Consider the following 23384-nt stretch of genomic DNA (forward strand, 5'->3'; position numbering starts at 1 on the left):
TTGACCGGATCTATCATTATCATCGGTATAGATATTGCAGGGGTGGTACAGTGGTGCAGATATTACAGGAGTTGGTCAGAGGTATCTCAGACAGTGCTCGAGTTCTCACTTGGGATCCAGGGGGAGCATCCTTATGTATTGCCTTTCATCGGGGAGCTAGGAGGAGAGTTTGGATGTTATCATCTTGTGGTGAATATTGGCATATTGCCGAGCTCCCATTTTCACTTGACAGTAGAGAATCGCAGGGTCACTTATGGAGTGAGACATTCATTCTGATTGAGGGTATTGGTACGCAGGGCAACAACAGATGGCAGTTGGTGACCCTTAATGGTGAGCCTTGGGATATTGGCATTTAGTTATATGGCGCATTGATTCTTATTGTATTGCTTAGCCATTCGGGGTTTGGGATGATGCATGCTAGGTTACATCGACTGAGGAGTAGAATCTCTTTCTCAAGGCGAGTGTGAGATCCTGGCATTTGGTTTTTGCATGTATGAGCGGATTGCTTGAGGGCAAGCAATCTTTGAGAGGGGAGGCTTTGTAATGTCCCCTTTTTCTGTGACATTATATTTCTGTGTGCTGGTTCGCTTTGCCTAGGTTTCAAGGGCAAAAAGGTTCTTTGCAGGGTTTAGTTCGAGGTTTGGCCTAGGCATTTCCAATTTTAGACCCATCAGAGCAGTTTGGTAAGTTGTCCGGAGTAAACAGAGCGCAGTATTTTCGGTACCAATTTTAGCGAGTAAACAGAGCGTAGTATTTTCGGTACCTCAGTGTTGGTTTAGAAGCGTCTCACCGAGAGCTTTCCAACAAGCTATTGCATGTGATTATCTAAGTTCATTTGGTCAACTATTTTAATGACTGATGATTATATGGTGTCTTGACTAAGTGATTATCAAAGTCATTTAACTTGTCACTTTATTTTAAAAAGTTACTGTTCACTTAAGTGACTAAAGGACAAAAAAGGTGCTTTATCCCACATTGCTTAAAAGAGTGTGCATCACTTTGGGAAAATTTATAAAGGGACAACAAGCTCCACACGTGAGGATAGATGAAGATTATAATATCGAAGAGAAAATATTGATCTAGGAGCTGGAAACAGTTGCTGGTTATTTCTTCTAGGAGGCAAACCCTTGAAACATTTGAAGGTTGGACGCAAACCTAGCCTTCTTTTAAGTTTAATTTATATTTTCAATCTGACTTTTATTTCTGTATATAAGATTGGATTACTTGGATTGTTGCATGTTATTGTATTGCTGTTGTATAATACAGTAACATATTTTGGGTGGATTGTTTTATTAATTCCTAGTGCATGTATGTATTTTTGAATATTGGAGGAAATAAATGAACTTTTCTGAGTTTTCTTGTATTGAAATCTGTTGGTTATAAATCTATTAAGTTCTAGAAATTGTATCAAGTGTTCGTTTTCTGTTCGGTTTTAAATCTGCACTTTATATCACAGGTTTCGGAAAAATATCCAAAGGGGATATTACAGAGGGAGCGGAAACACAAACAATGACGGTGCCACCTCGAGTGGGTACAGAAACAACAAAAGGGGACAAAACAACAACAATAATAACAATAATAACAAGGGCCGCAGTCAGATTCAGTATGATGTGAACAACCAATTGATGGTTCAATGTCGAGCATGCAACTTGTGGGGCCACTTTGCACGAAATTGTACAACGACGAACGCATCGCAGTTGTTATGCAGATGGTGTGGCCCTAGAGACCATGAAGATGCCAAGTGCCCGAAACTGAAATCAGGAGTGAATTTGATTAGCATCGAATTGGGAACGAATGAAGAGGAAGTCTTGACAATTGCATGTAAATAGGTAAAGCTGTACCTAGACCTGACAGAAGAAAAGAAGAGACTAGAAGAAGCATGGGCAGAAATTGAGAAGGGGATGTAGATAGAGAAATCACAAACAGAGAAGGGGGACACTGCAGGTACCTCAATGAGGAACTGCATAGAATAGAACATCATAAGGCAGATATTACTAACTAAACTGCTAGTAAAATTAAATGATTTGATCCTCACAATGCCCCAACTACGAACGGTACTCACAAACATGGCTCCAGCTGCTAAACTACCAAAAGAACCTAGGAAGGAGAAGGAAAGCAGAACAAGTGCAATAGACCCAATGCTGCTAGCCCTCACATCAGGAAGGCATCCGACGGTCGTAGAAATGGGTATATTGGGAATGATCCTCTCAAACACAATTGTGGACAGAGGTTCGGGGGTAAATGTCCTACTAGAGGATACTTGAAAGAAGTTGGGACAGCCGACGTTGTGGCCACCCACGTTCCAATTGCTAATTGCAGACCAACATGGCATTAAGCCTCTAGGGATCTTGATGGCACAACTAGTAACGATTAGAACATAGTCGTTCTTACTCGATTTTGTAGTCATCTCAGTAAAAAGAAGGGGATATGACGCCATTCTTGGATGAGGATGGCTTGTACAAGCAAAGGTTAAACATGACTGGAAGAAGAATACACTATCAATGGAGAGTAGAGGACGAAGATTCATTATTGATTTACACACAAATGTTGGGAGAAGAAGCCAGATCGTCCGATTCAAAAGGAGAGGACGAAGGGAAGAAGAAAATGGAACCGGATGAGGAAGGAGTCCTACGGTTGGAAGGTGGATTGAAGAACGAGGATCTGGATTTAGTGAACGGTCTATTTCCCTGGCAGATGGAGGATTATGAACTCTTCCAAAGTTGCAACATACTAACGATAGAGGAAGAATGCAACGGAGACGGATTTCCAAAAGAATTTAGAGAAATAAAAGAAGGGAACACAGAGCTGGATAAAACACCTGCACATGTATTCAATAAGGAAAAGCCAATAAAATATGAAGAGGCCACAGTACAAACCATGAATCTGGGAGATGATATCGAACCAAAGAACATTAATTGGAATCTAGTATTAAAAGCAATTGCATTTAAATAGTACGACCTTTTAGGAGAGCAAAGCAAATACATCGTACGAACAAGCATCAAAAGGAATTCTGGTTGTACAAGCATGTGTGGAGGAGAGTAGAAGGGAGTACGTTCGCCATAAAACAAGGCCATACGGCCTATCAGGAGCATAAGCAAGAAAGGAAGGTAGTAAAGAAAGACAAAACACTGTACGACCTAGGAAGGATGTCGTATGGCCAGGCAAAAGACGGCAGGAAATCATAAGTGATCCATTGTACGGCCAAACAGGAGAAGATATTGTACATAACACACCGTACGGCTCAAGAGGGGAATAAGTATCACTATATGGGTAATAACCAACTAATGAATTGGACCATACGGACTCAAGAAGAACACAAGTTAACGCACCGTACGACCTTAAGGAAATCACAAAGATCGTACGACAATTTGCATGTTCAGGAAAGATTGTACGAAAATCTAGAGAGAGCTTTGACTCACGCGGAGAAGAGAAGGAACACCGTATGGCTGAAAGCTTGTGGGAAATAAGCTTGGGTGTTTGAGGAGGCAAGAAAAATAACCATATGACAGAGAGAAAAGTGAACCGTACAACCTCACTTCTGTATAGCCTTAAGGAGAACAAATTGTAGTAGGAATCGGAGGAAAAGTCCAGTACGACATCAAGGAGGAAAACATTGAATTAGTACATACCATATGATGGAAGATAGAGGTAGAGGCCCGTAAGTACATACTATGGCTGTACGGCCAGACATATGGTAGCAGGAGCAAGGAAGGCGTATGTTGTAGAAGGAGAATTGGGAACATCTTCAATACAGGAAGGGGAGCCATTTTGTACGGTAGGAATTGGAGAAAGAAGAACCGTATGACATATGTATAGTCAGCTATAAAACACAGAAGTCTGAGATCACCATATAGACTCTCTTGAAGGAAAGGAGATTGCAGTACACCGGTAGACATAGAAGGGTGATAGGAGGTTCTTTAAAAAAAAAAAAAAGCGATGACAAATAAAATATGTTCATAATGAATAACGTATGATATTGAAGGGAAGGGAAAGACATAAACAAGTAGTAAAACACAAGCGGTTGGTAGAAAGAGTATGAGATCAGAAGAAAATTACAAAAATGGTGTGTTCCATGGACTTTTGTGTGGGTTTGAGGGTGCTAATTTTGTGCCCCTCGACCCTTATGGGGGCGATGCCCCCTAGACCCCCAACCAGTTTAGTTATCAGTCGTGGGAAGTGTGACCAGTTGATGAGACCTAGAGCTGCTGCAGGCATGGAGTGTCTGTCTACCAGAGGTGGAGAGAGCACTGGAGCAAGCCTTTCGAGAGGGGTGATACGCTTTGAGGCACTCGGAGTAGGTGTTGGATGGGAGGCTGTCTTGGTGGATACATAGAGAGCTCAGGAGGAGTTGATCATCCAATTGGAGGTAGTAAACACTTGGCTTAGTGTACTCGGGAGTTGGAAGCAGAGAAGGCAACACAGGTGGCAATCAAGGTCAACTTGGCTAAGGAGACAATATTGTGTTAGTAGAGGCTATAGATGCGACGTGTTTTGGAGACTAGTTTGGTGTAGGCATGGGGAAAATTTGAATCTGATATGATGGAAAAAGATCTATCCTGTTATAGTTAGTCACAGTTAGTGTATTCTATTTTGTTAATTTGTCTCGGATATTTTGTAATTGTCGTCCAGAGACGACTTTTCTTTTGTGGGGGATGATGTTGTTGGTAAATTCTATATTGTAGCCGACGAGTAGAATAGTATCCGAACGAGCGCATGACGGTTGAGTCACCCCTTCAGGAAGGTATATGTACACCATCCAGAATAGACTTTGGATTATCATTGTAATCAATCATATCAAATATTGTAGTATCTTCTATATGCATGCGAATAATAAAAGGAATATTTCTGTGTTACATGTTCTTGTCTATTCTCTACATGCATTAATAAACCGTTTACCCTGTACGGTAAACAAACTCCAGAACTCGTTATTGCATTATACATTAGCAATACAATAACAATTAAGTCCAATCTAAAATACAAAAATACAGTCAGATTGGAAACAAATAATAAAATGCACCTGTAATCCCAATGTGAATTTTTGATGTGAACACATTGCAAAGATGAATTGGGGCTACATCCAATCCACCCAAGAAGAGCCCGAAGGGTCCTCAACAAGAGAAAGCTAGCAGCTTCCCAAAGTTCTCTAAGGAGAAACCTGAAAATAAATCTCAAATCCAAGCATGTTGAAAATGAACTCATCATCGTTCTTTTATGATGAAAATGGTGACCCTTCAGTTTCCTTCTCTTAAACTTTCGTCTTTTTTCCTTGTTGTCATCTTAACCCACTTTTAATATTAATTTGACCCATTTAATAAATTTGCACAAGCTCTCTTAAGCCAAAATTAATATTTTAGAAATTTATTGTCAAAATTCCTAATATCCCAAAAAGGGGACATTACAAGTCCTCCCTCATTGAGATTACTTGTCCTCAAGCAATCAGTGCCAGGATCCCATATAAATTTGCAAGTAGCCCTGTAGCCCAATCTGAAATTTATTGCTACCCCTATCCGCTGTGCTACTCTAATAAAAGTGCTCCAAGCCCAAAATTGTGTAGCCACTTATCAATACGCTGCTGGAGTAAAGCATCAATCATACTAATACCAGAATCCCACACTATTATACTACAACAACCATTAGATATGAGAAGATATAAATGTCTTGAGGAGCTATTAGTACTAGAAAACTCTCCATCTGTGAATGATCTTCCATAGAAATGCATACTAATCTCCACCATAACTGTTCATCCTGAAGTACTGATGAAGCAATCAAGTTGCTCACTAGCTGAAATCAATATCAAAGGTGTAGAGAGGCCGTATATTTCGTCGTCAGTTTGAAATACTCCCGGGTACATTATTGTCATGAGTAGAGAAAGGACTAAGAATCCATCCCCTATGATCAAATTATAAATCTCATTAATTCTCAACCAAGATCTATTCAGTTGGTGAAGCAAGGAGTCTATCCAACTCATGTGTAAGTCAGAAATTGAAATCATGTGTAAGCTGATCGGAGAATGATTAACAGTGTTAAATCTGAAAGTCAGACCACCACACTAATCCTGTGAACAGAACTCATTGGTAGGAACTGCAACTAGGTTCCACATCCTCCAGTCAAGATCATCCTCATCATAGAAATAAAAAAGATCTCCTATATTCAGTGCAAAGAGTGGACTATCGAATGTCCAATCAGCATCCACCTCAAACAAGGAACTGTGTACTAGCTTAATATGATCCAATTTTTTTTTTTACTTGATCTCTTGGGGCAGCTATCCAAATCATAAATCTGCTGAATGCTATCAAGTTCCTTAATAACTTCTTTGAAAAACTCATGCCTTACTTTATCCTCCTCTTCCCTGGATTGTTTCGTGAAAACAATCTGATTTTCTGCTTCACAAAGAGCAACTTGTGAACTATCCAAGCCTCCCGAGCATCCTTAATCTCCCTATTGAACTTATTAACCTCATCCTCTTTTTTCCTTACTTAATCAGCATAATTTTCAGCAACCTTTAAGATGTAATTCCTTTCTAAAAGTAGGCATAAATAATCTGATTTCAAAGATTCTATTGCTAGTTTGACCCTTTGTAAATTAGCAACAATAGAATTACTTTCCATAACCTTGTGCCTCTCTTCTATTTGTGCCTTCCTGTAGATATCTTCAACGATACTGGGAGTATCATCATAACACATCAAGGCTGCAACAATCATCTCTTCATCAACTTTCAGCTATTTTTTCAAAGAATCATTGTCACTTTGGCATGTATTTTCGAGTTGGTCACCCATAACATCATCATCGTGCAATTTTATTTTTGATTGTTCCACTAAATCAATATCATGTATTCATCAAATGTCTCAGACTTCTTGTTTGATTGATTTGTGTGTAAAGGCAAAGGTATTTTTATGTCATTAAACTATTTCTCTTGACATGAAGTTTTGTAAACTTCTTTAGAGACATCCAACATGCTTTCACATTGAGTGTGATTATCCATAGTAGAATGCTTGTCAATTTCAATCTCTAAATCACCAATGTAGAGTTTTGAATGTCCCATACACTTAGCAATAGATGAATCCATGTCATCGCCACTAATTATGCTACTTTGTGGGGTCAAAATGGTGAAATTCGTATCATCTCCAATGCTGCTTTGTATTTCTTTGGCTATCCCATCACCACAAACATGACCTAGTGTCCAAGTTCGGTTACATGTGAAACAAATCTGCTCTCTCCTCATTTGATTCTTACTCATTTTTGGAGATCCCTCAACTTGTATGCCTGTTGAAATTAACTCGTGTTCAGACATGAATTCTTTGAACATGTCCAACTTGTGTTCAATTACTTCTTCACCAAGCTCGTAAGCTATAGGTGAGATTATGTTCTCCCTTCTCCACATGGCCAACAAATCTGATTTTAGTTGCTTACATATGTCATCGTTCTCATCAAGGATTAATGTCATGATAGTTTTAATATAGGCCTTCACATTGTCTGGATGATGCTTTCTATACCCACTTAAGAAACCATGAAATATCTGAAGTATCATTTGTTCACAACAGAGGTCCAATATGATGATAAAAAATCTAGCCTTTGCCATAATATCCAATATAATAGCTCTCTTACCAAAGGTAGGGCCTTTGTCGTCTTGTAATCCACACAAGCTGTCCACTATCAATTGTAGGACCTTCTCCAAGATGTTATCAGCATAAGGTGCAACAGGAGTTGTTATCCTAATAATCTCACTAAGAGGCAATTGTAAGTTGCACACTGTTATTTGGATGCTCCAACATTCTACGCTGTACTAATGCAATCATTGAAGGCTGTAAAGCCCAATTAAGAAGTCTACAATTGGATTGTTCAACTTTTGATATATGTGAATTTGATTCTTTTAGTTTGGAAAGGGCACCATCTAAGGACTTCATGGATTCCAATTGTAAGCCAATCACATGCCACCAATTGCCCACTTCCCTTTCTTTTTACAAGTGTCGAAGCTGAGCACCATTGAATGTATTATTAAGTTATTTGGAGAAGAGGATACTTTTCATCCTTTCCATTGTTTCCAGTTGGATTTTCCCCCAAGTTTGATGTACACTTTCCCTACTATTTGGTCATATTGTTTATATGTTTGAATTCACTGAATTCTTTCATCACTACAACAATGTGCGTAGATATCATTTAATAATCAGAAGTCATGATTCTGATTACTGTATTATGCACCTAGATGTTTGTTAATAATCTACAATGCCTCAACTGAATAGCTCAAAGCTCATTGATTGAGCTCAACCTCCGACACTAGTAGAATGTCTACATGTTGTGGCTAGAGTGAGTCATGCCAAAGTCTCTGCAAATAAGAGCTGCTGATAAATGTTAATACCAAACTATATATGTCCAAACCTGTTCAAAGAAGCGTGCTGAGATTATGATGTGCTAGGATCTACGAAAGTTTAAACAGCCCAAGGTCACTGTTGACAGTGCTTCAATCAACCTTCCTTGGAATGAAGCTTCAGGCTCCCAAATCTTAATGCAGCAATCATTAGAAGCTTAAAAGTCTTTGCTGACATTTATATTAAGCCATTCCTCCTATAAAAATGAAGTTCTTTGTCTTTAACAACTCCCACAATTTTTCCTCCTAGAATTTCCTTTCTAACTCATACATGGTATCCTCTATCGAAGTCCAATCTTTACTCGTCAGCTTGTGTAACAATATGCATTCCTCGTGCCTGTTCTTACCTCAATTGGAGATGTTGCGTATGAATCTCCGATAATTGATACAAAATGTCTTACATCCAACGGTTGCTATTGTGACTTCAATATTAGAATAGTTCGAGGATGTAAGGCTCAATAAACAATAGGGATGTGATGGTGTATGTTAACAACAATAGATTATGAGGCTTTGAAACTTTAGAATTTGAGTATTCATGATAGGGGTCCCTCTCAAAAATTTTGCACCATATTTGTGTCCTCACAATACAACAAAACGATTCTTGGAATTTCTCACGACAAATTGGTAGGAAAAAAGCCTTTGCGAAAAATCCCTGAATGTTGCTAAACTTTCCTTGCCTGTCATGACGTTTCCATTATTGGTACATGCTCGATGCAATCAATGATGATACCTACAACAGTTATGATGATTTACGGCAACTGAAGTACCTTAAGTTACCGAGCGAAATCTTTCCCAGAGCCTTGATGATAAATTAAAGTGTTGATACATTAATGAAGTCCTTTGTGAATGAATTATTATAAGTCTTGCATGTGTCCGAAGGTTCTTCCACCTGAAGCAAATTCTCCGTTCACAAAATAACCACAAGTCCCAAACGCTTCCTTATTTACGTCAATTAAACCATTCTTTCAACACCATTAAATTGTCATTTCATTTCCCATGCATACAAAAGTTATGTTCTTTAATCTATCTAATCCCTTGGCTTCCCAACTATAATTCAGATGCTAAATATTTTGTGGTCAAGGTGTTACTTCTCTCTAGATTTTGGTAGATTTTTTCAAATAACTGACATTATTCTGCTGCTCCAACCTTGGATGAAGAAAAAAATTTGATTGCAGTAGGAGTTTCCAGTAATGGATGTCGTATGTCTCAGTACTGATTCATGGATCCCAAATGTCATATCTTTTCACATTTATTAAGTAATTTACTTAGACTCGAACATGTTCTAAGAGTGATTAATCCATACAACTGCGACCACCACTCTTTAGGCACGTTCCTATTCTTCCTTTGTCATTACATCTTTTCTCCAAAATGACACCATGTTCAACCTGATGTATTACAAAACCACTGGAAGTTTTTATCCTTTTAATAAAGGCTTAACTGAATGAAACCTTCGAGCAATATTGTAATGACAGTAGGTAGTTTGGAAGTTGGAGAGCAGCTCTTCCTTCACATGCACAAAATTTATCCCTTCACATTGATGCAAAACACAGGCTTGACTTTATCGGACCATCCCATTTCCTAAGACGGAGGGTAAAAGTGGTAACACACCAATACCTCTGCAACCCTCAACTCACTTCTGTTGAATACCCAAGCTTGCCGGTTCTAGGAAGCCCGACACTATAGTTTTTGACTTATGAATTAGATAAATAATAGTCCAAAAATTCATTGCTGAGCTATATAATCATACTTCTTGCAAAATTGACAACATATGATAATCTTTATAGTTCTCCACAATAGCTAAATATATTAATGCACCAATATGAGAGCCCGCAATATTTCATTGCTGAAATATTAAAGCTAAAGTTCCCTACATAATCACATCGTATGACAACTCCCACAAACATTAAATATGGCCTTCTTCCAATTGCATATTGCTTTCTTAACTTCCATTCCAATTAAGCACATGCTTCAATATCAAATCAGTGGCAATATTCTCAGCTAAAAACCTCAACAATGATAGGTTTGATGATAAAACTTTTTGTAAAATATCTCTGGTGAAACCTTTTCTTATACCCAATAGGATGACAAGGTCAGCGCGCTCTGATACCACTATAATATCCTAGTTGGATATTACACCTAATTTTTCCTCAAAACAATTCTCAGAATATAAACATATATCATATGCAAATAAACCAGCACAATAAACTAGTAAATAACCAACAAATACTCATTAAACTCTAGAACTCATTATTGCATTATACGTCAGCAATACAATAACAATCAATTCCAATCTTAAATACAAAAATACAGTCAGATTGGAAACAGATAATAAAATGCATTTGTAATCCCAATGTGAATCCATTGCAAAGATGAATCGGGGCTACGTCAAATCCACCCAAGAAGAGTCCGAAGATTTCTGTCCTCGGGATCCTCAACAAGAGAAAGCTAGCAACTTCCCAAAATTCTCTAAAGAGAAAACAGAAAATAAATCTCAAAAGCATGCTGAAAATGAACTTCTCATCCTTCTTTTATGCTCAAAACAACGACCCTTCAGTTTCCTTCTCTTAACCTTTCGTCTTTTTTCCTTCTCTTAACCTTTAACCCACTTTTAATATTAATTTGACCCATTTAATAAATTTGCACCAAGCTCCCTTAAGCCAAAATTAATGTTTTATAAATTTGTTGTCAGAATTCCTAGTGTCCCACAAAGGGGACATTACAACTAGCCACCTGATCCCTTTCTTAGATTTGTAGTTCCTTGTCTTTAGAACCTATTCAACTTAAAAAATTTAACTTTAATGAACTTTAGAGTTTTAGTTTTCTAATTTTCTCACAATGACCATTTGTTTGCTATCTCAGGTTTCTAGTTCCTTAGTTGTAGAGAGGAATTGGTCTACATACAACTTCATCCACTATGTTAAGTGGAGCAAACTTACTTAAGAGAGCGGAGAAGCTAGTTGTTGTACACAATGTCTTCCATATCATAGATTGCAAGACATGTGGGTAGAAAGAGAGCCCAGTAGAAGGATGAGATGTAGAGCCCGAGGATCCAACTCAAATTGATGAGGACAAGACGGCAATAGAAGTTGTTAAGTCTAGTTGGTGTTCCTTTGGCGGACCTTGATGAGGAGGATATTGAGTCCAATACTTCTCATGATGAGGACTTTGGCTTGTGGGGTGATTAGTCATTAGAGGCCTTCCATTGTTACATTTTGATAGGATTTTAGATTTTGACATTTGTAGAATTTTGTACTCACTTTGATATTAATTATAATTTATTATACCATGCTACTCTTGTCATTTTAGTCATGATAATCTTTATGATATATAATATTTCATATTTGAACAATGATTTGATCATTTATAATGATCATCAATCATATCAATATGTTGCTATGTTATATGTTAAGTGGTACTTGTTCGTGTTGCAATTTTCACTATGTTCATATATATTGTATTTGGTGTGTTATACTGATATGTCTTTTCATAATTAACATTTTAAATTATATATGTATAGTTTATTGGCTGGAAGCAAAACCCTTAACCATTTGACAAATTACCAGTTGTGTCAAAGGATTGCAAAAAAAATGGTACAAATAGGGGTGTGATATTACAATGCAACAACAAAATCATTTTCAATTTGGATCATCTTAGCTGATTTTCTGACTTGTTGCAAGAAAGAAAGTCACTTTTTGTTGTTCTCAGGAATATTACATCATTAGGTATCTTAGCTAATGGCTTATTAGTTTGTTTAGAGTTTTCTTATTTCCATGAATATTTATTTTAGTTTGGTTATAGTAAGGAGTTACTTTAGGAAGTTCCTTGTAATATAGAATATCAAATACTATAAATAAGTTTTATTGTGTATAGTTTTTTTATGTGCGTCTAGTACTTTTCCCCTTGAATTTTTATCATGGTATTAGAGCATAGCTTGTTGTCCAAACATCTCTTTTATTGTCAGTTCAAGAAAATCATGATTTCTCTCAATACTTAAAGAATATTAGAAATTTGAGATGTTCTAGAAAGCTAGTAGAGGAGAAAAAACCTAGAAAATTTTGAATATGTTTTGCATAATGAGAGTAGTTTTAGGTGGAAAATGAGGGACGTGAACATATTTTCAGTGTGCATGTTTGAATAACCTGGTTTTGTTTTTGTGTGGCGATCTATCAAGTGATATTCACCGGCTTAACTAGCATTTTGGTCTTCAATTATTAGCACAACAAATCTGAACAAATATTTGGAAATTTATTATTGACATTTCATTCAGAGTGTTGACCGCAACCTTTGGAAGTCTGTCACCTGTGGGTCTTGACAAAATTAAAGGAAGGAAAGATGTGAGAAATCTTTGCTTTGCTATGCAGATTTTATTGTGAGCCAGTTTATCAATCAACAACTAGCCATAAGGAAGGCAACACCATGTAAATGTTGCTATCAAAACTGTTTAGGCATAATTGAGAGATCACATTCAATTGTGCTTCTTAAATTCATCAAAATCTTAATTAAATGGAGGGCATTTTAAAATGTAAATGTTGAATTAAAAAGGTTTTAATATTTATATTTAGTTGAAACTTGAAAGATTTGTTAAAAAGAGGAAGGGAGGTTAATATTATTATTTGTGAAAGTGTCCATCATTTGCCTTATTAATGGAAACTAACACTTTTGATATTGTTATGAATAGGTGGGTAGGTACATTATTATGGATAAAAATAGTGCATTGATTGAAAAATTTGAAGGTAAAGATTTCCCCACTTGGCAAGTCAAGCTATAATTGATCCTTATATAAAAGCATTTGTGCGATGCGGTGATTGGAGCTACATCAAAACCAACTCATGCTGATAGAATCAGAAATTGAACTACAAAGGATTCAAGGGCAATAGGTTTGATTGTTCTTGGACTTTTAGATGCAATCACATTGACTTATCAAAGATGTCAAAGCAAGCAAGGATAATCTTGGTGCTTTATTTTGATCAAAAGTGTCAAGGGCAAACATGTACTTAAAAAAAAAGTTGTTCAACACATAAGTATGTTCCGCTTTCTAGGAAATCAACTAGCTAAGATAAAAGCCAAGGTAGATGATTTTGATGGAAAAGCTATTTTGTTGAGTACCATTGATCTTGAGCTTGAATGATGAAGAAACCAAGAAAAATGATTCAACTAGAGGAAATTACAATGCTTCTCAAAAACAAGGCTAACCATTCCTCTAAATCAAGTTCTTCTATGTCAAAGGGAAGTCAATTTGCTAAATGTAGAATTTTGTGCTACTATTGTTAGAAAAAGGAGCACATCACCATGACCTGCATTCAATGTTTCAAAGATCTCCTTGACAACTAGCTAAATATAAGTTAGGTTTTGTAGTACACAATAATGTAAAATGCCTTTTTGAAGTTGCAACTGAAGAAGCTCCACACAAGAATAATGAGGAATATATTCTTTAAAAAAAAATCAAGAGTTTGTATTTGTGATTGGATGTGTGTGTGCCCAATCACGTGTTGGTTATTTGTGATTGGATGTGTTTGTCACCAATCACATTTATTGAGTATCATGATAGAATATGTTTGCCCCTAGTCATAATTGTTGTGAGCAAGTGTGTCCTTTTCATAACTTTGATATTGTATAGATGTGTTGTCCTTATCCAACTTTTTTGTATGACCTCAGATAGAAGTGTAAGTCCATATCTTGTGTTCCATGCATGGATGTGTTTCTCTTCAAAAGTAAAGTGAGGTGAATTCCATTATTGCTTATCCTGGGTACAGATGTATGTCCCTACTCATATCATGTATTGTTGATGAACTACTAAATTTAGACATCAAGTGTTAGTCTACATGAAGAATGAGGGGACGGGGTGGGGTGTTATGAACTTATGAATAATACATGATTAGGTGTCTTAGTTTGGTTTGTTAATTCGTTTAGGTTGTTTTGAGTTTTTTATTTCCATGAAAAATTGTCGTAGTTTGGTTATGCCTATAATATTTATATTTCTAAGTAAGAGATCTGTTATAGAAGGTTTTCTATAATATAGGATATGCAAATCCTATAGATAGGTAATATCTTCTTGAATGAGAGTTGAGGAGATTAGAAGCAAAGTATTTGTGTGAAATTTTGCATGCTTCTGTAACTTTGTTCTCCAAATTTCCATCATTTGTTACAGTAACCTCAAATATGTAGATATTTTATTTCCTACTACCTTTGTTCTCCAAATTTCCATCATTTGTTACAGTAACCTTAAATTGAATTCAATAGCATACTATTTATTTAATATAAAAAATATTAGGGAATTTGTGCCCACACTGAATGGAGACTCATGTAACTCAATTTTTAATTACTAAAATTATTTATGGCGTCGGGCTTTTACTAATCACCAAAAAAAAATATTAGGGAATTTTTAAAAATGTAATTCAATCGATAGATAGAAGCTTCTTTGAATCCTCATACATATGCATACTTGATTTTTCCAATTTTTATTGTTTCCCTTGTAATAAAAATGATATCTTTCCCTCAAATTATGCCTGTCGTATTGCTGCTCTCAAGTTGGTAAAACTTTTCCTTCAGTCTGTAGCATGCTTTACAGAACTAGAATCTAGTGACCACTCTCCTGTAATGTTTTTTTGATATATCTACTCAATGATGTAATTTCTGCTTCATTTTGTTTTTTCAAATCGGTGAACCTATTGCCTAAATGATGTATAGCCTATTGCCTATTATTTTTTCAATGATGTATGGCCTATTGTCTAAATCTCATTGGGCAATGGTCGAATAAAGGCTGTAAATGTGAGGGCTACAGAATGTTTTTACTTTCATTCATAATCCTGAAAGGTATTTGGTAACACAAGTTTTGGAATAAAGTTACGTTTTAGAATGTTTTTCATCAGAAGTATCTCCTTATGGTAGATACAACTATTTATATTTCCAGAAATGCTTGATATCAGAGCTCAAGAGAAGAGCCTAGTGAGCCAATTGACAAATCTTTTTCTTCAAATGGTGGATAACTCAATAGTTTTCCCTGTCTCCAACTTCATTGGTGCATGACCAGAGGATATATTCACAAATCATCAAATAAATAAACAATATCACATGAAGCTTTCAAATTCTGAAGTTGTCATTGCATAGGTTGATGACTAACATGGAGGAAACTTATCCCCAATATGCGAATTTTATTCTTTTCCTTTTTAGTCCCTCACTTGACATTTTGCCTCTTGACTGTTTGCTATAGATAGTCTCATTTGCTATAGATAGTCTCATTGCTATTGCAAAAGAATGTGTGCTATACTACTTGATGTCTGCAGGAACATGCTTGTTAATCAGGCAAAATGTCTTTGTGCAACTGATTCTTATTTTAGTGATGTCATTGATTTTCCTGTCAAAAACTGCTGCTCCAATGACACCTGTCCCTGTCATTACTATATTTATTCTGGGTTTGAAGCATTTTGTTTATATTTATTTTCGTAATCTATGCGTAACTACAGCAAATTGCAGAGGCTTTTGAAATATCATGGCTCTTGAACATATCCTGGATTAATTTTCAGGTTGTTAAAAGGCTAATTGCGTATGCTAGAAGCAGTTCTGAACTCCTTACAAACCTCATTAATGGGAAAATACATGATAGGTGGGAGGTAATATATTGAATTTTTTGACTGCGCGATGCCTTGTTTGGTTTAATGTCTTTACCATATCAAAATTATTAATCTCAACATGGTTATTTTTAAAAGAAAATTTGTGATGAAAATGTCACTATATCTATATTTTACCTCATCTTTTCTCGCAGTCGCTGTTCCGGACACCTCTGGAGTGCTATGATGCCTTGATTCAACTTCATATGGATAAACTGGCCTATCCACATCAAGTATTGTTCAAGGCTGGGATTAATGAAGGTTAGTCAAATCCCTTAACTATAAAACCTTTTACATTTGTTTGAAATATTTTATTCCTTCTGAATGTAAATAGAATTTCTTGATAAAAAATGCCAATGAGAGTGTGTTGTAGGATCAACAACGGTTGCCAACTGGAGTGCAAGCAAGGATTTCTGTCCATATTTGTCTTCAGTGGGTTTAAAGAAAGGGGTTTCTGAAGCTAGGAACCATTTGTTAGTTGGCTTTGATCCAGTGAAATATTATCTTCGCGACTTGAAGGTTTTGTATTTTACTGCATAGATATTTATAGCTTGGACATTTGTTAATCAATGCTACATTTTTGTATCCTCAAAGTTCAAAATCTCTTAGTAATTTTATGCCCATACTTTGCAGAATTATATACCAAAAGGTTTAAATGTGTGGTATGATGCTTTTGGAAGTGAAATTATGGGCTTAACATGGAGCAAGGAAGCTTCTTTTCTGACGGTATGTTAGATGTTTCTTCTTTGTATCTTTTAGGGTAGAACTTCTCTAGGATAATTTATATATGAAAACCCTTTTGAGCATGGAGTCTTAGATAAGTTATTGTGTTTTGGATGTGATAAATTTGTCATATATGAATGGTACCACTTATAAAATTTGTCACATGACGTTTTTTGGTACCATAATTGGTGGATCTCTCTCTATATCTTCATGTGTATATGATACAAATGGTTTATTTTGCACAACACTTGGAGGATGTGTCCTAATTGTAGAGAGGTCAAAGAGTATGCCATAAAAATAGGTTTTTGTTCCAATGATAATGGTTTGTTTTATAAGCTTAATGGTGTTGTTTATTTTACATAGTAACATGGGGACGCGTCCTCCCCCCCCTTTTTGCCCATGTCCCGGAGACTTCAACACACCGGGGACTTGGGGACTCTGTCCCCCCGTCCCCAGTGGTGCCACCAGATTTTGCCACCTCCACTGAGGATGGGAGACATCCCAATGTTGACTATTTGCAGATCAAACTATTTATGTTTAATGTTCGATGTTCCAATTCAATGCAATGTTCAAGTATTTACTCTTTTACATCTTTATATCTTATATTGCAACACGTATTTTCATAACTAGCATTTTAAGTACCATATGCATATATATACCCCCTCTCCTGTCCCCCGCTTCTGTCCCCTCACCATCCCCAAATTAAGGTCCTTTGTCCTCCGTCCCAGAAACTCGTCACTCCGTTCTGCTGTCCCCCCATCCCCCAGGGCAGTGTAACTATGTTATTTTATGAAACTTCATCCTCATTCTTGTTATCATCAAATCAAAATTAGAAATGAGGATGTAGGCAAGAAAACTTTCAAACCCACAAGGGCCAGTATTATATGTTGATAATGCCTTTTGGTCCCATAAATGTACCATTCATTCACATTTCAAATAATAATAGGCCATTTCTTTGAAGATTTGTTTTGAGATTTTTTTATGACATCTTAATATACAACAAAAAATCTTGGGAGGAATGCTCATAGCATGTAAATCAAGTTTTCAACATTCTTGAGCAGAATCAACTTAATTAGGCTGGATACAAATGGTAAGCTGATGGTAGTGTTAGTAATACTGAAGTTAGATAATCATATTTAGCAGCTATACAGGTGGGGGATCAAATTTAATGGAAATCAAGAGAAATCAAATTCTGCAAGATTCGCTAAGGTTTTAGAGTGTATTTAAGATTCTGATTGGTAGTTCCATGGAAGAAACGTACTAATAATTTTCTTGCAAAATCTTTCTCAATTAGTTGATGTCATAAATTTCCAGTAAAATCTAGTGAAATCATTTTTTTAATCACCAAATATTCTACTGCATTTAGTGATCTAACTGGTATTCTGGGGTCAAAAGGATTAGTTGTCATACGATTAGCTATTTTGAGAGTTGTTGGATGTCTTTAATGTATATGACATTAGTGATTAGATTTCATATGTGCAGAATACAGGCCAGAAAAGAAAGCGAGAAGATGCAGATCCAGTTGTCCTTGATGCAAGAAATATTTTGCAGGAGATTGGTGGCCTGGGTGAGGGACTTGTAAAGTGTGTTCATCTTCTGAAGCTTCCCGAGTATAATGGAAGGACCAATGTGGTTTGTAGTCGTCTTCAATAAGGAATACACCTAGTGATCGTTGTTCTTATCACTGTGCTGTTACAATTTAGACACATCAGATTCTGCAATGTTCTATCATGATCCATTTAATGCTATTGACAACTTACACCATAAGAAGATGAGTTGCAATATCTTGTGGATGTATAAGCGCTTTTCAGATTGGAGCTTGGTCTAACATATACGCTCTTCAGATTGGAGCTTGGTCTAACATATGCGAATTAAATTGCATAGAGAGACATTTTGTTTCTGTAGGCTTCAGCTTTACCTCATGTGCATGATGCAAGAGCTTCTGCTCTTTCCTAATTTGTATATTTTTTATTATTTCATCTGCCAGTTATTTTTTGACGGCAGATGCATTTTAAGTGCTTACGGCCTTGTATCCTCGTGCTAATAGTGGAACGTGCAAATCCGTGCGTAAGTTCGTACATGGTGAATAAAAAACGCTGACGGAATATTTTGATGATCATGTGCAATGATCTCTCACGAACTTGACTGGTTGTCAATACCAGTGTATCCACACTCATAACATTATACTTTTTTGGACTTGACAGAGTGAATTCAAATTAATGAAAAACAATTTCTGAGCATCCAAACTTTTTTGAGATTGGTAGGGTTAATATTCGAGGCAGATAATAACCAAAAATGATATTGGCAATAACAAGTTTAAGTCGTAGAAAGCATTTGTGAGAAGAGTAAGAATGGTGGATATATATCTTGTCTATCGGTTGAGTATGTTCTTTGTCATTGTAGAGACACCAGGAAAGAAAGTTTTGAGTTTAATGATATTGTGGCCTTGTAGTGTACATCGGATTTTTAGCCATACGTCTCACATTTATCTATGCCGTATGGTTTTGATTGCTTCAGTAGCTTATTCTAAGCCTTAAACACATTAATGATTTCTGTAGAAGTGTATTCTATACATAAATATTAAATATACATGGTTGCAGTCACATTTTATTTTTTTGGTTAAGATGATTTAACCATCCCGACTATTGAACAAAAACATTTATAAAAATTAATACATAGGAAAAATTAAAGTCTTCTAAACCAATTATATTCTCATATGCTTCTATAATCATGGAATGTTTTGGATTTGTTGATGATCTTTTAAGCAGTGTTAAAGAGCTTTACAATTTTTTAAAAGTTTGTGGATAGGCGTTCCTAGTAAGTGATTTTATGTTCTGATTATTGGTTGTAGTCAATTGTTATAATGGTTCTTTTAAATGTTATCCTAGAATTTTAATCATTTCTCAGTTTTATCTCGCACAACTAATATTAAGTGTGAAATACTTGTTACAATTTCTGCACTAGACTATTTGTTTTTTTGGCAAATGTTTGTACGACCTTTTTAACATGCTGCCAAAGGTTTTATTAATAGATGCACCAAGTGTTACTACATATTAAAGGTTTTATCAATAGATCTATTAGTGTTGTTCAATATAGAACGGAAGTTTTTCGATTTGTAGTTGCATATTCTTGAGATAATTTATGGGATCAATTGAATAGGTACTAGGACAATTATGGTATTAATTCCTCTGTGTCTAATATTTTAAGTAGTATAGATGGATATTAACTAAACAATGATTAATAATTTTAATTTCTATTTTCAATTAATTAAGTGAAGTCATTATGAGCTCTCAAGTCTATAAAGAATTAGTTTTTATGATTTTATTGATTATATATTATTATTAATTTTTTTGTTCAGTAGAAGGCTTAAGCCAAAATTTTTAATTAATTAATTACATGATTCTTCTAATTAATGAGAGATTTCTTAATCCATTTACATAGTTCATGAATAATTTAGGGGCATTCCTCTATTTGTGTCATGCCTGACCTTACTCTTTCCTGTTTCTCTTCGTTTGCCTTAGTTGTTGCTGTGATTCAAGTTCATTGCTTTGATATTATCAAACTCTATTTGTTAATTTGTTAAATTTAATTAATTAAATTTGGTCCGTGTTGATACAGTTATAGTGATCATCACCTGGTTATGTCAGCTTAGTTGTGATAAGGATTCAGTTGTTTTGAATTTACTGATAACGTCGATTCTTAATGCATGTTTGAACTCAGAACAGATACTAATTTTGAGTTGGATGGTAGTGAATTTAATTAGATAATAAATCACATGACTTAAGCGTTGAAGTTATATGTTAGGTATTTCATTTCTATTTGATTCATGTTAAGAATTAACTATATTCCTTTAAGATAAACATGGATGTTTTTCAGAATTTTACAAAATTAAACACATTGTTAAGAATATGGCAAATTCATTCTGGTGTTACTCAGATTGGGAAACTCTTATGCATATTGATGTTTTCTCACCTATATGTATATATGTATTTTACTGGTGAAATCTATAAATTTTAGAGTGAATGTTAGTTCATGTAAATGCTTATATATAATAAGTTTACATCTTTTTAAAAAAATTCACACAAATTTAAAAGTGTGAAGTCATTATATTAAAGCTGCTAAGTTTGATCACCGCAGTTATAACATAGAAGTTATTGTTCTACCGTTTTTTGTTATATTGGATATAGGGATTTTATTGTCATAAAACCCTACGGGGGTTTCTAATATTTTGAAAGGGTCATATGATATTGTTTTTTGAAAGCCAATATGTGGCGGTGAATAGTGGTTGTCATCGTACCCAGTCCTGCAGTTGAATTAATGCATGAAGGTGGGAAGTAATGGCACTTAGGAATGAGTTGGCCATTCCATCTTGGTGTTGAAGATTGCAGGGTTTTGGTCGGGATTTGGGCCGCTTGCTTGGTGAAGTAAACCACCTGTGTGGTGTTGCTATTGAATAGGCAACATGGTTGGAATGGAGCTCTATTTTATGAGACTCAGTTTGTTGTATTGCTCTCAGCTACAATTATTTCTTTTGAGGTTGCTCTTAAGGCTATCGATTCGATTTTTAGGGCTTTGGAGGCGAGTTGAATCTCAGAGCAGTGGGTTGAGCATTTGTTCATCTTCTCAGATTTTGGAGGTAGGGGGCCTTTCTTGTAACCCTATACTCTGTTTTGCTGTGTGTTATTTATTTTTTTGAAGATGCAAAAAAAAAAAAAGTGTCGTTTAAAACGAATGGTTACGTTTTCGTATATATCGACACCCATGGTTAGGTGTATGCATGGTTTGAAGTTATGGAACTCTGTGTACATCCAAAAATGGATGTGGGTATAGCGTGATCGCTAAGGAAACTTTGCATGCTGTATTAGCAAATTTTGGGTATAATATTAAATATCATAAAGGCTATCGAGCAGCCGATACTTTGTGTTAATGGGCAATATATTTCAATTTCAAACTGGAAATTCTTATGTTGTCTGGTTTTAGTTATCTTGTTTTTATGAGATCTGGAAACAGGTCGGTGTCATTATGGTAATAGCAGAGGCATTTTGTCATACAGTTCGCAGGAAGTTAAGGTATATGTTTAATTTGGAATGTTCTTTTTTTTGTATTCGCTTTACTTTGTTAGCTTTACGAGAATTAGAGCGAATGTTTCTCTGTTTTCGTGGTAAAGATTGGGATTTTAAATCCAAGCCTGTCTTATGAATTACATAAATACATACGGGTAAGAGACTTAGCCCGACCCATAGTGATTGTAATTGAACATCAGTATTTTAAAGTCTTTTCTGATATGCGAGTTGTAAAAAAACTAAAACATAGAAAAACCTTCGAGCATTTTCATTAACTGTGGGAGGGCATTTGGTCATATGGTTAGCTCGAAATGTATAAAAGTGTTGTAGTAGCATTGTTAGCATATTATTTTGTGTGTTGCTGGTAGTCGATGCCGTGGAGAATTGTTGTGTTGACTTACTTATCATCGGCAATAGGTGCCTTATGATAATTAGGAACTTGGTAAGATTGTTGTTATCAATACCAGTCATGATATTTTGTTGAAATAGTAAAAAAGAAATTGGAGAACAGGCCGATATATATATATATATATATATATATATCACTGCGACATCATAATTTCTCAGTAAGTTAAGAAAGAATGTAGAAAGATATCGAGTTAAAGTAACTGTTGCTTATTGAATTGTGCATTTAATTTGATTCAGAATCACAGTTTCATATGTTATTAAGATTCTGGTTATGGGCGGTAACATATTGTTAATTAGTTGGTGCAATTCAAAAATTGGTGTTAGCTTATGAATTGACCATAAGTAGAATTTGCCTTTGGATATTGGAATTTATGTGGAATACATGGTATCGTTATTGATGTTATATATATATATATATATATAAAACATTACTTGGAGAAGTCTGCTAGACATGATTAAATTAGTTTGAATACATTTTGAAGCATTCTGATGAACATTTATATGATGTTTAGAAAATTAAATTCTATGAATTAGTAATCTTTTAATTATAAAGAGGAGTTTCAGTTCATTATTGTAATGAAGATGTTTCAAGCATGAGACAGATTATGATTTGTGTTGATGGTATGTCCTTTAAAACAAGAGTATCATAGGCATTTTAATCTGTATCTTGATCAATTTGAGGATAAATGTAGATGGTTTGGTTAGCTGGAAATTGATGTATAGTATGAAGATTCTATAAGTATTGTTGAGTTGAGGCTAGTTCAATTGTATTTCCATGATCTTGATATTATAGGTTATATTTCTAATGAATAAACTATCTATATTTATCTTTGAACTTGGCAGAATATGATGTGTTACAAACAGGTTAAAGAATGTAGTATCATGTTGTATATTGATTTTATATCTGATGCATGTGCATTCTTTGTATATCTATTTGAGGTGTATTTTAAGAATAGCTGTGATGAATGTATATCGAGGTGGCTGAATTCGGTTTATCCTATTCAGTTAATTAATTCAGTGATAACTTTAAAATAAATTGGGTGGGTTAATTACATATAAAAGATAATTGGCCTTACCTATAACTTAAACCTATATGGTTAAGTACGGAGAACAAGGCTTATCTCTATTTTGTCATTGACAAGTATAATAGAGAATTTCGTTATGTGTTGACTATGGGTATACAATACATGGATACAGAATCTTAGTGCCATAACGATG

General features: G+C 35.3%; 1 protein-coding gene across 2 annotated transcripts in view; it reads left to right on the top strand.

Moving 5' to 3' along the window:
* LOC149547785 (nucleolar protein) overlaps positions 1 to 18935 on the top strand; it is a 227357-nt gene extending 208422 nt beyond the window's left edge. For both annotated transcript variants that reach the window (XM_089791838.1, XM_089791839.1), the window contains exons 22-26: positions 15889 to 15975; positions 16128 to 16233; positions 16346 to 16491; positions 16606 to 16698; positions 18178 to 18935. In XM_089791838.1, coding sequence (XP_089647964.1) covers positions 15889 to 15975; positions 16128 to 16233; positions 16346 to 16491; positions 16606 to 16698; positions 18178 to 18348 — 603 coding nt within the window. In that variant the 3' untranslated portion in view covers positions 18349 to 18935. The remainder of the gene's footprint in view (positions 1 to 15888; positions 15976 to 16127; positions 16234 to 16345; positions 16492 to 16605; positions 16699 to 18177) is intronic.
* Positions 18936 to 23384: the final 4449 nt, after the last annotated feature.

Source organism: Cupressus sempervirens, chromosome 7, assembly GCF_028749045.1.
Source record: "Cupressus sempervirens isolate cs-2001-9-10 chromosome 7, ASM2874904v1, whole genome shotgun sequence".
NCBI classification, from domain to species: Eukaryota; Viridiplantae; Streptophyta; class Pinopsida; order Cupressales; family Cupressaceae; genus Cupressus; species Cupressus sempervirens.